The sequence below is a fragment of the Opisthocomus hoazin genome, chromosome 2 (assembly GCF_030867145.1).
Source record: "Opisthocomus hoazin isolate bOpiHoa1 chromosome 2, bOpiHoa1.hap1, whole genome shotgun sequence".
Lineage (NCBI taxonomy): Eukaryota > Metazoa > Chordata > Aves > Opisthocomiformes > Opisthocomidae > Opisthocomus > Opisthocomus hoazin.
In genome coordinates this window covers 55817998-55832463 of record NC_134415.1, presented here as the reverse complement: position 1 = coordinate 55832463, position 14466 = coordinate 55817998, and the positions used below count along the sequence as shown (strand labels likewise).

The 14466-nt window shown below is 36.2% G+C and overlaps 1 protein-coding gene across 4 annotated transcripts in view; it reads right to left on the bottom strand.

Moving 5' to 3' along the window:
* UTRN (utrophin) overlaps positions 1-14466 on the bottom strand; it is a 394109-nt gene that overhangs the window by 21693 nt on the left and 357950 nt on the right. For all 4 annotated transcript variants that reach the window (XM_075413727.1, XM_075413726.1, XM_075413728.1 and 1 more), the window contains 4 exons: positions 6846-6982; positions 5228-5266; positions 4918-4983; positions 1637-1702 (listed from right to left, as the gene is read on the bottom strand). In XM_075413727.1, the coding sequence (XP_075269842.1) occupies positions 1637-1702; positions 4918-4983; positions 5228-5266; positions 6846-6982 (308 nt within the window). The remainder of the gene's footprint in view (positions 1-1636; positions 1703-4917; positions 4984-5227; positions 5267-6845; positions 6983-14466) is intronic.

Genomic DNA, 14466 nt, shown 5'->3' with positions numbered 1-14466 from the left:
CAGACTTCACAGCTGTGTAGATCCCTGAAATAGCTTCACTTCAAACTTCAAACCAGTTCTTCAGAATTTTGTGAGTACTTCAGTATTTACCTTAATGGAAGCATGATTATCAGAAAAAAACCCAGAAGGTGCCATTTGGTACAAAAGTTACTTACTTGTCTTCCCTAGCTTCAAGATCTCTGCCTATTTTGTTTGTGTAACAGTCCCCCTTTGACAACAGTACTAAGACCCAAATTCAAAGGTCCCTCTCGCACATTGGTATAGAAGTCCATCATGTTCATTCTTTTTCTTAAAATACAGGTATTTTTATAGGTTAACAGGAAAATTGCCTTAAAATTAACAGCTAATTTGCCAGTAAAAATTAAATGCATACACTCTCTTTTACCATTGGGACAGATGGTTGTTTGATCTTTGTATATGAGTAGACTCGATCACGTGTATAAGCATTTAGCTGCTTTCAAGTTGTCAGCTTTCCCTGCCAAGTGGCAGTGTGTTTGGTTTTTTTTTCTATTTTTTTGTTTGGTTGTTTGTTTGTTTTTTGAAGGGAAATCAAAAGGGAATAGTTTGGCTGCATTTCTGTCATTGGTGAGCCTACCAATGACAGAAACACATGAAAACAGTTACACATAAAGAAAAGTTTAATTTGTTATATGTAAACAATTAATTAAGCAGGAAGGAGGAAAAATTTAAAGGTGATCACAAGTGCTTCTCTGAAGCAAAATATTTAAAATCTCAAAATGTTAGTACAGTCATAGGTAGAATAATTTCATGATTAGACTTTAAAACAGTAAGTGAAAGCATTAGTGTGAACAATAGCACTTTCTAACTGGAGCTGAACAAGAACATTTTCTGTTTCCTCTTATAAAAAGCCAATGACATTCATTCATAACTTTAAAAAGTCAGAGTCCTACTACACAGATTTAATTAATAGAACTGATGATACAGTGAGATGCAAATATTCATATATTCTTACATTGAAAAAATTTAATATTTAATTAATCAGGAATTCAAGGGGATCTGTGCTTTCCATGTTCATCAATACATTTTAATGAAGGCTCTCAGGATAAAAGCAACACATCATTCAAAAAAGAAAATGGTATTGATAAATTTAATGTGGGACTCTGTTTATATCCCTAACTACATACAGATGGATCAGCAGCCAGTAAACTGAAGTCTAAGAAAGTAGTATCAACCCTGTTCTGGCCCTGCATAACCCGCTGTATAGATTTTTTTTTTTCCCCATGAAGAAAAATGTCCTGGGAGTTAGCACAAGATACTGACCCACTCCATTGTCCACTTTGTCATAGAAGGATTTATTTTCTTTTAGATTATGATAAAAGCAGAAAATCAATACAAACTAGAACCTATAGAGATGCAGGTTTTTTCCAGTCATATGAAATATCCTCATTTTTGAAGCGGAATGGCTGACAAACATAGTGTCCCTTTATATCACGAGGTGAACATCACCAATTTCTAAAATTTGTGCTTGGAATAACTAAATTTATGCAGACATCCTTGGCATCACTCTTAGTGACTACTTTCACTGGGACTAAATCCTGCTTTATAACTTACAAAGGTAATTCCATGCACCTATAACCAAAGTTCCTAGCAGCCTTAAGGAGCACGAGTTACTTACACGCTTCCTGTGGTGGAGCTGCTGTCTGTGAGGAAGGAGCCATTGGTCCTTTCCATCTGCGCGAGCCTGAAATGCAGGGGAAGACCACACCTTTCAGAGAACGTGCTGCACAGTTTGAACAGAGGCACCGAGAAGATCAATTCTACTATGAAACAGCTCAGATCTGGCAATCTTGGTATACATGAATAGGAGTAAACTCCTAAGACTGTGACAAAAACCTATAATCCAGAGGACTTTTATGAGAAACTTGTGCTATGATTAACTAATTCTACTTGCCAAACAACAAAGAACAAGTATATTTTCTCTCTAGTGTAATTATCATTAGCATCACCACAACTCTCATGGTAAAATTAGTTAAAGAAATGTTTTCACAGATGGTTTTCTTTTTGAATTTTATAAAGCTAGACTAACAAAAGAGGATGAATACTTTTTAAATATAGCACATGCAACATCTGAAATTATGTTTGGCAAATAACATCACACTGTGGACAGACAAGTCCTGGAAAACAACACAAAAACCAGTGTAATTACAGGGAGACTTTTCCTATGGCTCCTTGTTTTGGAAGGAATTAATCTAAAAGGACTTGATTATTATACTGTATATATAAGGTCATACAGCTCTTTATAATCACAGCAGATATTTTCTGTCTATTCCATTTTCTAAGATATAACATACATACATAAGACATACTTAAAAATCTAGGAAAGCGCAACGCTGTGTAGATATATTAGACTGCACCAAATACAGCTATTTCCTTTACTATAAAGATATCTTAATCTCACTCATACTTTTGCATGTGTGTTATGCATTATTATAGACATCTTAAAATATCTCTTTTAAAGCAGTGTGCAAGGCCCTAAATAAATGGGGACCCTGGTGTCGTCTTACAGCATGGAGCAAGCTTGCCCATCTGTACATTTGTTAATATTCCTCAGGGTTGGAGGAGGATAAACAAAAGCACACACAGGGTGAAATTGTCTTGATTGCCTCGTCCCACCATGGCTGGGGTGGGACGTTGTGCTCCAACACCTCCCCTGAAGAGAAGGACGAGCTCCTAAGTGAGTAGAGATATTCGAATTGTCTCTGCTCTGGGGCATCTCAGACAGACCTAGTTCAAGGTGAATAACGTGCTTACAAGTCACCTTTATAATGCTGCTTAGCTCAGCATCTTTAAATCTTTGACGAAACATAATTTTTGAAATTAATCTTCATAGCCCCTATGTCATATAGGGTAATAGAACAAACCCCAGTATTTGTCAGAGAGGAGAGCCCACCCTGAATCTCTTAGCGAGTAGTAGATATCCCAGCTCACAAATGCAGATTCTACCACTACCATCATGTTTTCAATCTGCATCATTTAGTGAGGATATGCTTGGAATAGCACGTGGAACCAGGAAAGAACCCTGATTAGGGAGCACAGGGAGACAGGGAAAGGACTTTGGAGTTGCAAAAAGCCTTGAAGGCAGGATACAAACTGAAAGCTGAGAAAGGGAATTATAAGCAACTCAGAGGTGACACAGCACTACAGAATGGAGAGACAGTAGTTGATTGCACATAGGGGACTTAGTTAACAGAAAACAGTTTAACGTTCTTCAGTCAGTGACAATAAAGGTTTTAAGCCCTAATAGACTGTTTCTGCTAGTCACAGTCTTATTAAGGAAACCCTGATAATATTTCTTAAAAGAAGCATAGCTGAAAAGATCAGGACAATAAAAAATATTTATTAGTCTATATGTGAAATATGCATAACAGAACCAACTAGAAAGCACACAATAAAAATTATATGAAAGATACAGAATTATGTCTCCATTTTTTAGATTTTATTACTGGAGAAAAAAATATCTTGAATAGTTTTAGACAGCTTACTTCCACGGAATTGGTGTTTTTTAAGTTTGTGATTTTTGCTAGCCAATGTCTGCACATAGCAGGTACAGATTTAGCTTTGCATCCTGAAAGAGCCCTGAGCAGTGCATGGTCCACCTCCAGCAAGTCTAACCCAGAGCAGAACTGGTAAGAGCTGAGGGGGAGGAGAGGGAAAGCAGGTATTACACCTAGGATCTCCTTTGATCCTTCATGTGAGTCCAGAATTTGAGCCTCATCTGGGCATAGAAAGCTACAGTCTTGTGGCACTACAGGCTGAAAAGAGGACATAGGGAGACAGAAAATTCTCGCATCTTTCTACAGAGGTCTAATTTATTTGCTCTGTGGATTTTAATTGATTACAGTATGGCCTAAGTTGTATATTCAAAGAAATGTTGGGTGATTTACATCAGTGACCAAATTTACATGAGTGTTCCAAATAATGGAAAAGCACTACAACTTTGCCATTGACAATGTACTATGCCACTAATGAAAGATGGAAATATTAACTGCTGGAAGAAAACATAAAACTGTTGATGCTGACAGTAGGTAGCCGTTCAGCATTAGCTTCTGCCCTATTTTTCCCTTGCTGCAAAGATAATGTGTTGGGTATCCTAGGTATTTAACAAACTGCTTTGAAGCTTTGTTATGGTGCCCATAAATAAGAACTCCATTAACTTAAACATAAGCTCTGAATTTTTATTCAAAAATCTGAAAAAATTAACATTGTTTATTAGTTTTGGAGATCAGATACAACAATAAAAACACCCAAAGCAAAACCAAGTCAGTCCCCATGGTATTACAGATCATTTTCTTTGTTGCCTGAATGTTGGATGATGTTACTTAGAGAGGGTACCTCTGGTTAGCACTCAACCATTACCAGCTACGAATGTAGAGGAAAGAGTTCAACAAAACACAGAAGCACTGAGATGGACTTGGCATAACAGACTTTTTATCATTAAAAGACTAGGGTGACCCATAAAAGCCAGAACATAAAAAAATCTGTAATTATTATATGCTCTGCTAAACGTCAATGGTAATGAATAGTGTCGACCTATCATAGCAGAAAATGAAAACCTGGGTCTAAAATCCTACAGGGAAAAATGCTATATCCAACAAATTCAGTTTATTTGAAAGGCTAAAAATGAAGAAACAAAAGGAAAACCGCACATTTTAGAAATAACACATGGTAATTCTGCAACAGTTTCCATTCTGTATGATAGACGATAGATTTAATGCATCTATTTTACATTTAATACGACTGTATGCAGAAGCCAATGATTTAAAAACATTTGACTTACTTCTGAGTGCAAAGAATTATATCGCTTTAATAAATAATGTCCAGCCAGTAGAGTATATTAAAATCTGCAGGATCAATCACAAAATGCAGTGTACTGGTGAGAAACTGTGCATCTCTTACCTAGTAGCATACTGCTCTATCCTGGAGTGTGTGTCATCATGAAACAGCTGTGGAGACTGGGAAGGACTAGTTAAAAAAAAAGAATATAAAGAGATTAGTGGTGTCTAAAGCAATTCATGATATAGACGACATTATTTTTCAAGTAAATCAGACCGATGACAAAAAAATTAATTCACAATATTGCTCAGGGGGTTATTGCTTTGGGTCAACCATGCCCTGTAGCTCATGCACATCAGGTTAGCAGCAACTGAGCTAAAAGAAAACTACTGGTATATTAAGCTTTTCAGACAAAGGGGTTCTGCATACTCACTCATATTGCTCTGGCCACATACTGATGAGAGTGATAGGACTGTAAGGAAGACAAAAAAAATGAAAGAAGAGAGAAAGAAAGAAAGAAACTATGAAACAAAAACTTTAGTGCCATGTAAGCAAGAGAAAGCTGGAGAAACACAAAATATTCTAACCAGCAACCCACCCAGATTGTTTGAATCAGCAACTACTGATGTAGAAAAGGGACAGCAACAGATACTACCATGTATCATGGAGTGATAGATGACTGACTTAAATACTTAATTTTGTTAAATAAAAATCAGTTTTTCACAAAATATCAAATTAGTGCTATTGATTGAACTGCAGTTCATAAACCATAGTCAGTTCATTTAAATTCTTCTCAAGTACTGGACTTTCCTTTTAAACTAACTCGAAAATATACTTACAAAAACATATCGGGGGAAAAAAACCACAATCACCAAGAAAAAACCCTCAATAATCAAAGTTATCAATGCTAATTTCCCTAAATAAAATCATCAAAAGTAAATAAGAATTGTATTGTATTCTGACAATTGGGTAACTAATCGGATTTTTTTTTTTGTTATTATTCATTTTTTATTTAGTTAAAGGAACGTATTACTGAGTTTTGCCACCTGCAGGGAATAGAACTAATACCAACAGTATTGCAGTTTTGACATTCCAATTTCTGGCACCATTGGCAAACTTTCCTCACATAAAAGCAGCTTTGCTTTCCTGTGTTGATGATACGGGGTTTTTTGTTTTTAGATACAGACCAGCTGAAGACTGCACCAGGGAGTAATATTTTAACATTTTAACATTTGAATGTGTGTTGCTTGTTAGAAGCCAGGCTATCAATAATACCAGTTTTCAGATTACTTCCTCCTGTTTCTTAAACTGCTAATGAACAGGTTTTATTTATTTCTTGTAAATAAAATGGACTGTCCTCCAGTCATGAAAACACAGCATGGACAATGGCACTAGATTGTTGCATCCAAGCAGAGCATATGTGCTGAAGCTTCACACTTGCTGTAGCTGGCTAAGCAGTGCTGTGTTCAGACAGTACAGTAGTACTGCAAACTCCAGGATGTCAAGGAGAGTCAGCCCATGTAACTACTTCTAGCACCCTGTCAACACATCTTAATTTTGCTCTTTTAAGAGTATCCTTTGCTCACAACTACCAAGTAAGTAAATAAAGTGGAACATTTCTGCCAGCACCATAAACAATACTGTGGAGACAGTGGTACTCTATTAGGCCACCTACATTTCTGAAACTTGTAGGAACCTCATCAGCTCAGAGATTTTTAAATCCATGGACTTTGAGATAACTGAATAAGCAGCATAGTTCCAAAAGCCCAGTCTCCCCAAAGCTATAAAAGTGTTCTCCCTAAAACAGCCATTCAGGCACCTCCATCATCACCTGCTAAAATCTGCGGCTTTATGATAAAACGCTTACAAAAAACAACGTATAAAATATGCTACTTTTTGAAAAACAGGCAAGATCTGCAAATAATGCAATACAATTCATAGAAATTAATACAGCACAAGGGTCTACAACTGCTGTTGATTATTTCTTGGGTTTCACTTTTTTGTTTTTAATGGAATAGGCCCAGGAGCAATTACTCTATAATCGAGCTTACGTCTCCAGGTTGTCACCCTCTAATACTGTTTGAACAGGTAGGTAGCCAAGTCGAGGATGCTTTGCAAAATACTTCTTTGACCGGAACTTATTCTTCAGCACCTTTGTGAAATCCCGTACATCTTCGCCAGATGTTGTCTTAAAAGTTAAAAGAAATTAAATTGAACATTGCTAAACAACATTGCGATATCATCGCTGCTACTGTCCTGTCAAAAGGATACAAGAAAGAACTTCAAAATGTTAATGATGTTAAAAATGCCTTTTTTGTGTCCTGAAATATGGTACAATAATAACAATAATGCATCGACAAATACTCTTCTATTGGAAAAAACAGCGAAGCTTCAAATTCCCAGCAATAAACACACTGGATTTACCAATTACTTTATAAATTAGAGAAAAATCAAAACAGGTTCAAGTCTTAAGCCAAGGAATTATAACTAGTCTTACAAAACACAAAAATTTGATTTTTCAGAAAAAAAGAAAAGGCAAAACAGTTTGCCAGATATAAAAGGATACTCTTTGCCATTGAAAGCAATGTTGACAACATATGCATACACATGAAGCTTGTGACTCACCCCACTGACAGAAAAACCTTGTAATGGCTCTGCTGAAACACAGAGCTAACAATAATAGCTTTGTTTAAAAGAAAAAAAAAGGCAAACCAAAACCCACTAACACAGCCCTCTATATTCACAAAGTGCCACAAAACACTCACTGCCTCCTATTTCACACTTCAACTGGAAAACTTTATCATGAGATGGGAGCGGTACGTGCTGAATCATTCTCTGCTGCAGTAGCCAAGTTTTTCATGAGCATTTTCACACGTTACCAGATCTCTTCCTACAGGTCTCTGCCACTCTCTGTATCATTCCAGAGTCAAAAATTGCCCACAGATGAAGAGACAGCCATTGTACAGGCACCATTCAAGGGCACAGTTAGATAAGAACAGTCAGTGCCTGAAGTAACAAACTCATAGACTGATTCAGTCACCTCCTTACTACCGCAGGGTAAGACGAGTACAAAAATTAGCCACAAGATTCTGCAAATCTAAGTTTACAAGTTATAATCAGCAACTTCTACGCTCCCCAGCAGCTTTTTCTGTGGTCCCCACTGATGCAGCCTCTTCCAAAACTGACAAGTGCTTAGGCTCACCCCTCACACCCACATGAAATTAATTGTGCTCTTTAGAACAGAATTAAAATTGATGCATCTGCTTCTGAAAATCAATTTAACTGGAAATAATTGCAGCCATAATGGCAGCACTGCTTTGGTAATATTATTCAGTAAACTTCTGCTACAAAAGCGGGGATATAAGCAAAATATGCAGGCATAAAATACAAGATGAAAATAGCAATAAAGATATCTGCAGGAAGTAACAATAGTATACAGTATGCCTTTAAAGTATATGTGCTTATAGACTGTACTGAGTACTTAAACAGAACGGTCCCCATCACATGTAGCAGTTACTGTTAAGCATTTTCTCTGGCAACTGCAGTAAAAAAGTGGCCATTCACCTCCCGCTTTAGCTGAAGATTCGCAACAGCTTCTACCAATTTCCAGCCCAAACCCTGTAACAAACTACAGACTGTATTTCTGTACCTTCTGCACTGGAAGTCTGTTAACATACAAGGATGCCAAAGCAGATGGATATTCATCGTGAAAACAGGGTGAAAGTTTTTTCAGTTATGTAAATTTTTTCCATTACTTACTAAAAAGAGGCCTAGAAGCAGGTCAGGCAAGCTATTCTCTGATTTTATTCTCTATTGTCAAAACATAAAAATACTTCCCTATTCACCTATGTATTTTAATGTATGTATAATATATGCAGTTACAAACTCTGTAATGCAGATCAGACAAGCAACGGAACTTGTAAATAATCAAACTGATGTTGGTAAGAGTTTCTCACATGTGGCTTGAACAGTAACAACAAACCGAGCAAATTTGGGATTAAGAGATGTTTGAACGTCCGAACTTTAATACAGGTAAATTCAGGGAGGGCTCACAAAAACCATTCTCGGAAAGCATCTGCTTCAGTCACCGCATCATTCAAAATAGGAACGTGAGGCAGCCCAAAGGGCTGCTTTTTCTCATGCAACAGTAACTCCAGCAGACAGAACTCTGTCCCAAGGCCAAGGAATGAAAGTTTTAGTAACTACACATTGCAGAAATAAATGTCTACTGAGCTGCCAAACTTTTTCTCTGGTGTGTTCTTTATTTGGTATGACAGCTTAACCCAGTTCCTTGGAAAGACTAAGATGACTGTGTACAGACTGACGACAATAAATATCAACCAGTAAAATTTGAGCAGATTTGGAAGAACTATTTTAGTTCACATGCAACTAAGATGCAACTCTTACAAGTATTTCTTCTATATTTTTTGCATATAACCACACTACACAATCCAATCCAAAATCATGCCAAAAGTTATGTGCTACAACATTTTACTTTCGAAAAAGCATAGCCAGGCCCTGTTGTGTAGAATTCATCTATTAAATTAATTCCAACAGGTAGCTTGTATACTTCCTTACATCATGACATCTTGACTATTTCCACACAAGTCAACAGCACAAATACCGTCATAGTTACAGAACTACTTCGAAGGTGAAGGAAAAAATCCTTTCCTTCACAGAAAAATTCAGCCAAAACACCATGCTTTCAAACTCAATTTAAGATCTTAGTTCTTAGAACAAGAAGTATTTCAGGAAGGAATGACTCAGATCCATGGCTGGTACACATAAATAACTAAAAAAACATCTGTAGTGGAAGTCTCAAAGAGAAAACCTGTGACAACTGACAAACTGACATTAGAACTCTTCAATGTACCAGCCAGGAATAAATGGAGTCATAAGCCACAAACTAAAGCCAGATAAAATTGCTTGTAAACCAACACATATTAAGAAACTGAGATTTACATGGAGAGCAGTGGAAAAAATAGAATATGCTGAGACATGTCTTTCATATATAGGTTAAAAAAACCCAGTTGGTACATACTTCAAATGTATTAGAAATAGAATAAGTCTTTGCTGGAAAAAAGTATTACCAAGAAAATAATAAACCATTTGGAGAGCTCTAAGTTAAATAATAATTATAATAAACAAACATAAATATATAAAACATATATTACTAAATAATATATAATATTTATAATATAGGCATATTTAGTCATCTTTATTTCTCACTATTCTCTTTTTTCAATGAAAATATAATAAAGTGATAATGAAAGCCCAGTTTCCCATTCCTTTCACTGTACCTACCTATGTAAAATGACTTGCCTGCACCTAAGTCATCATTCTCTTAACTACACTTTGTGTACTATGTCTAACACAAAACAAGTGAACCTCACTAATGAATGCGGTTATTATCCTCAGTCAGACATTGATGGGTTACGAGGACGCTGGAGAGAAATTTACACAGACATTCAATACACACAATTATCAAGCAAGTTCAAAGAAAATATATTTTGTATAAGACAACACGCTCAGTAATGCAAAATTTACAGTTTAAAATAACATCTATATCTTTTAAAAGGACTTTATTCTTTAATAGAAGCCCTAGTACAGATACCTGGATTTGATACCATTTGATACTCTTCAAATGCTTTAGTAAATTTTAGGGTTTGTGGTTTAAAAAAAAAAAACAAAAACAACAAAAAAACAAAAACTTTTTTACATCTCCATATTCTTATTTCTTGATGTTTTATTTATCCGTAACATTTGGTAGAATCTGTACAATGAGCCTGACTATTCTTGATGGAAAACAAAATTATTGGACCTGCTTATGGTAACAGCTATGATATGTGCAGGTATGATGACTGCATCTCAAAGTAGCCATCAGCTTGGTACTGCTGGGAGGCTGGGAAACTCCCCAATGCAGGAGGTGAGGTAAAGTGACAGGTACTTCATTCCTCTGATTATTTTTTTTTAAATTGACACTTAAGAATGCAATTCACCAACAACTGAAACACATGTTTAAGTGCATACATTCATTCCCATTCAACAAAGCACTAACACTTTTAAAAAGCATCTCACATCCCTTGATAGAGGCACAAGATAGAATACCAAAAAAATAAGGTTATTAAAGATATAGTAACTGAATTTATGGGTGTCACTGCCACATCAGCAATGTTTGCACTGCTTAACATTGTGAAAATTACCCTTCTGTGACCACTTTCAAATAGGGGTATTTCACAACCATTTCTCACAAAGAGGAGAGATTGATTATAAAATGTATGTGTATTTTAGTTTACTCCACTGAAATCAAGCTGTAATTGCAAGAGTAACTAATTTATGGCAGAATGTAACAGAATTTAACAAATTAAGTCACACAAGGGTAGCAGATGACATAAGCCAGTTATCTGAGCAACTGTGAGAGTGAGACCTAGAGGAAAGCACATTGCCCTGCTGTTAGATGTCAAAGACTTCTCTGACCAGATAGGCATTCTTCTCAAGACAAAGAGTAATCTCTGAACTCCACAGCTGGCAGTGATGTTCTGCACGTGAAACAGCCAGATTCAACCAGTCTTGCTGCTTTCTCTCGTCTTCCCCACAGAACAATCCCATTTTTATAACAGCGAAGCGTCGTGCTTAGTGCATTGATAAGCATGTAAAGCTGAAACCACTGAGGCTGTTTATTGTTCAGGAATGTATCCGTCTTCTCTGGGTGTCAGTAGCAATTAAATTTTCAGATGACTGACCTAGAGGAGAAGTCTTAACATGCACTACTGCGGATAAGCTTTACTGGGCCTGGAAAAAATTTCAGTCTAGAGTGAGCTATCATTCAACCAATAATTTCTGATGTCTTACCTATCACGTTGTGCGCTCTTTCAGGGAAATAAAATTCTGGTCATCTGGAAGGGGTTAACCCTTGCTGCCATTGTTTGGTATAGAAAGGCTACAAAAAAAAACTGTTCCCAAAACAAGGGGCTGTGCCAGGTGAGCGTAGAGGCACAGAAGTACAAAATTCAATATACTTTCATTAAGGTCAGGAAGTAAGACTACTCACAATGAGAAATTTTGCAGAACTGCTGATCTGGTATTTGTACATTACATCAGCAAAGCTGCTTTTAAGATTTTACTGTGGAATATAGGAGCTGTGAAGTGGAAACGGCTTGGAAAGCGAAAACTGGAGCAGTAAGTTTCCCATCTCAAATTCAAAGGACCCGCTGGTACAGAAAGCCACATTAATATAACACAAGTACCACTACTGAGAGAATTTCCATTCTAAACAGAAATCCATAAATCACGTAGGTACTTATCTAAGAGTATTCCTGAATTAGATGCTAAGAAAATCTTACAAAATTTTTACACATCTCTGTAAAATTTTACATTAAAAATCCTGTTTCTCCATCTTTTCAAAGACTAAAGATGAAAAAACAACTACAATAACTTTGTATTTCTATTACTTATAGAAGGTAACGTTTTCCGTTCCTTACCCCATCCATCTCTAAATCCTGAATGAAAGAAAAAAAGACATAACCAAAACAAAATTCTTGCATTTCCAGAATCAAGAAAACTAAACTGCAAGTTAGGATGAACACTAAATAGCATTACAGCTCAGGATGCAATAACTACACATAACTATCTGGTGTAAATAGCCCTATTCTGAAACTATGAAGAAACTCTCATCTGATGCAAATACCACAAAACTCATTAAAATGGAGAATCGTCTCTTTCCAAATTTAATTTAAAAAACAGATTCCTTAAGCCATTCTCCAAATAATTTTAAATTTAAGTAGAAGAAACTGAACTTCTTAGAAATCCCCTCATGCCCTAGACTGAACTGCTTGCCTGGAGACAGTTAAAAGGTCTTCCTTCCATCTGTGACTAAGCTCCAGTTCTAAATGCCAGCTTTATTAACAAGTGAATAATTATTTCTTCATAACTATTGCTAGTATTCTTGATATTAATGTATTAATACACTTATAACAGTAAGAAAGAGAAGCTAGATTTTATTAATACAGTTTGATGAGTACATGTATTTGTACTCTGCTTTGCAACATCAGCCACAAAAGCAACATTTTAACATTAACAGCCTTTGCATTTGGTTGAAAAGGTAGAGTAGATGCACTCTTCTTATTCAGGGTGTCTGCACCATAATATAATATAATATAATAGATTCTAAGGAACAATTCATTGGCCTTTGGTACCTTCTTTTTAATTTTTATTTCACAGACCCAAGTCTATGCTATTTTGTGGGCATTATTCCATTTAAACATATAAGCTGTTCTACTAACTTACTGCAGAGATTTTTGCAATTCTTGACTATTGTATATTGCATTAAATGAGTTCAATACACAGAGAGGTTTAGCAACAAATTAGCACACCAACCATTGTGCATTATTACAAACAGCAAGAATAAATAACACTGGATTCTTTTTGTGAAATCAATTCTTTATTCCTGACCTAATTCAGATGAGATCAGTTAAAGTGGATTGCATGTAGGTACTGATTATGGACGTCAAACAGGCACATAAGAAGTCTGTTCATACAATGGGTCATTTCTTTTTACAGAAATGGAGTTAGCGGAGTGCACTTACAGCAGGACCCAAGAAAAATTCCAACTCCCATATTCAGCTTCCAAATTAACGGAGGGCCAGTGCTGGACCTCTAATTTTATGCATCACCTAAATTATATGCCATCGCTTTTATTCTGCTCTAAATTGCCCCAGTTTCCTTCCTTTACGTCCTTTACGTTTGCGTGCCTTCACTCGCTTTAATCAAGGATGTCATCTTATTCCCCTTACTATCCCATAGTGGATTCACCTTATTCCTCCCATATTTTGTGGCAAGAAGGGACTCTTGACTTAGGTTACCTTATTTTGCACTTAATATTGCCTTAAAAGTATATACTTTTTGCAGCGGGAACAGAAATCTTAATCGTAATACAAGATATCCCTACTCCCAGAGACAGCAGGGATTCGAACCCTTTCCAGAATATACTTTTCTGTACAACAGTCTTCACTTGTAAATGAAATGGCTCACACTTACATAATGTGAATATGTTTAACAAGAACTGAAAATTTCTCTCAGATATCAAATCTGCTGCCTCGGAAAAAACCCAGAAGTCATCAGAAATATACCATCCTGTTGTAGGGGCAGTACCATGCCCCACACTAGATGTAATCTGTTTCTTTCCTCTTATACTTCCCAATATGTATTTGTCTAATGCAAGTGGAAGGGTATCTTATTGTGTGGACCAGCAGCATTATCTATTTTGACACGCCTTACACCTTCATTTCTGAATTTTCTGTACATTATAGGCATTAACAAACAACATTTCTGTTCCATAATCATGATATAAGCTAAAGATGAGGTTTGAGAGAAACTTTATAAGGGGTGGGAAACAGTGAATCTGAGAAAAATACATCTCAAACATGTTCAGATTGTTTGGGTTACCTTGGCTAAGGAGGCAAGGAAACAATCAGCATCATTGTATTTTTAACGATGTCTAAATAAAGGAAGGAAACACTGTAGACCTCCAGATCCTGAGGGTCAGAACAGTCATGCAAATCTGGACAAAACTGGGCCTATGTCATACCATGAAAACAGTATAAAATAAAACCAGAAAATTACCTAGCTGTGTGAAAAAAATATTTTTAAATGGAATTAAACTTCAACCAAAAA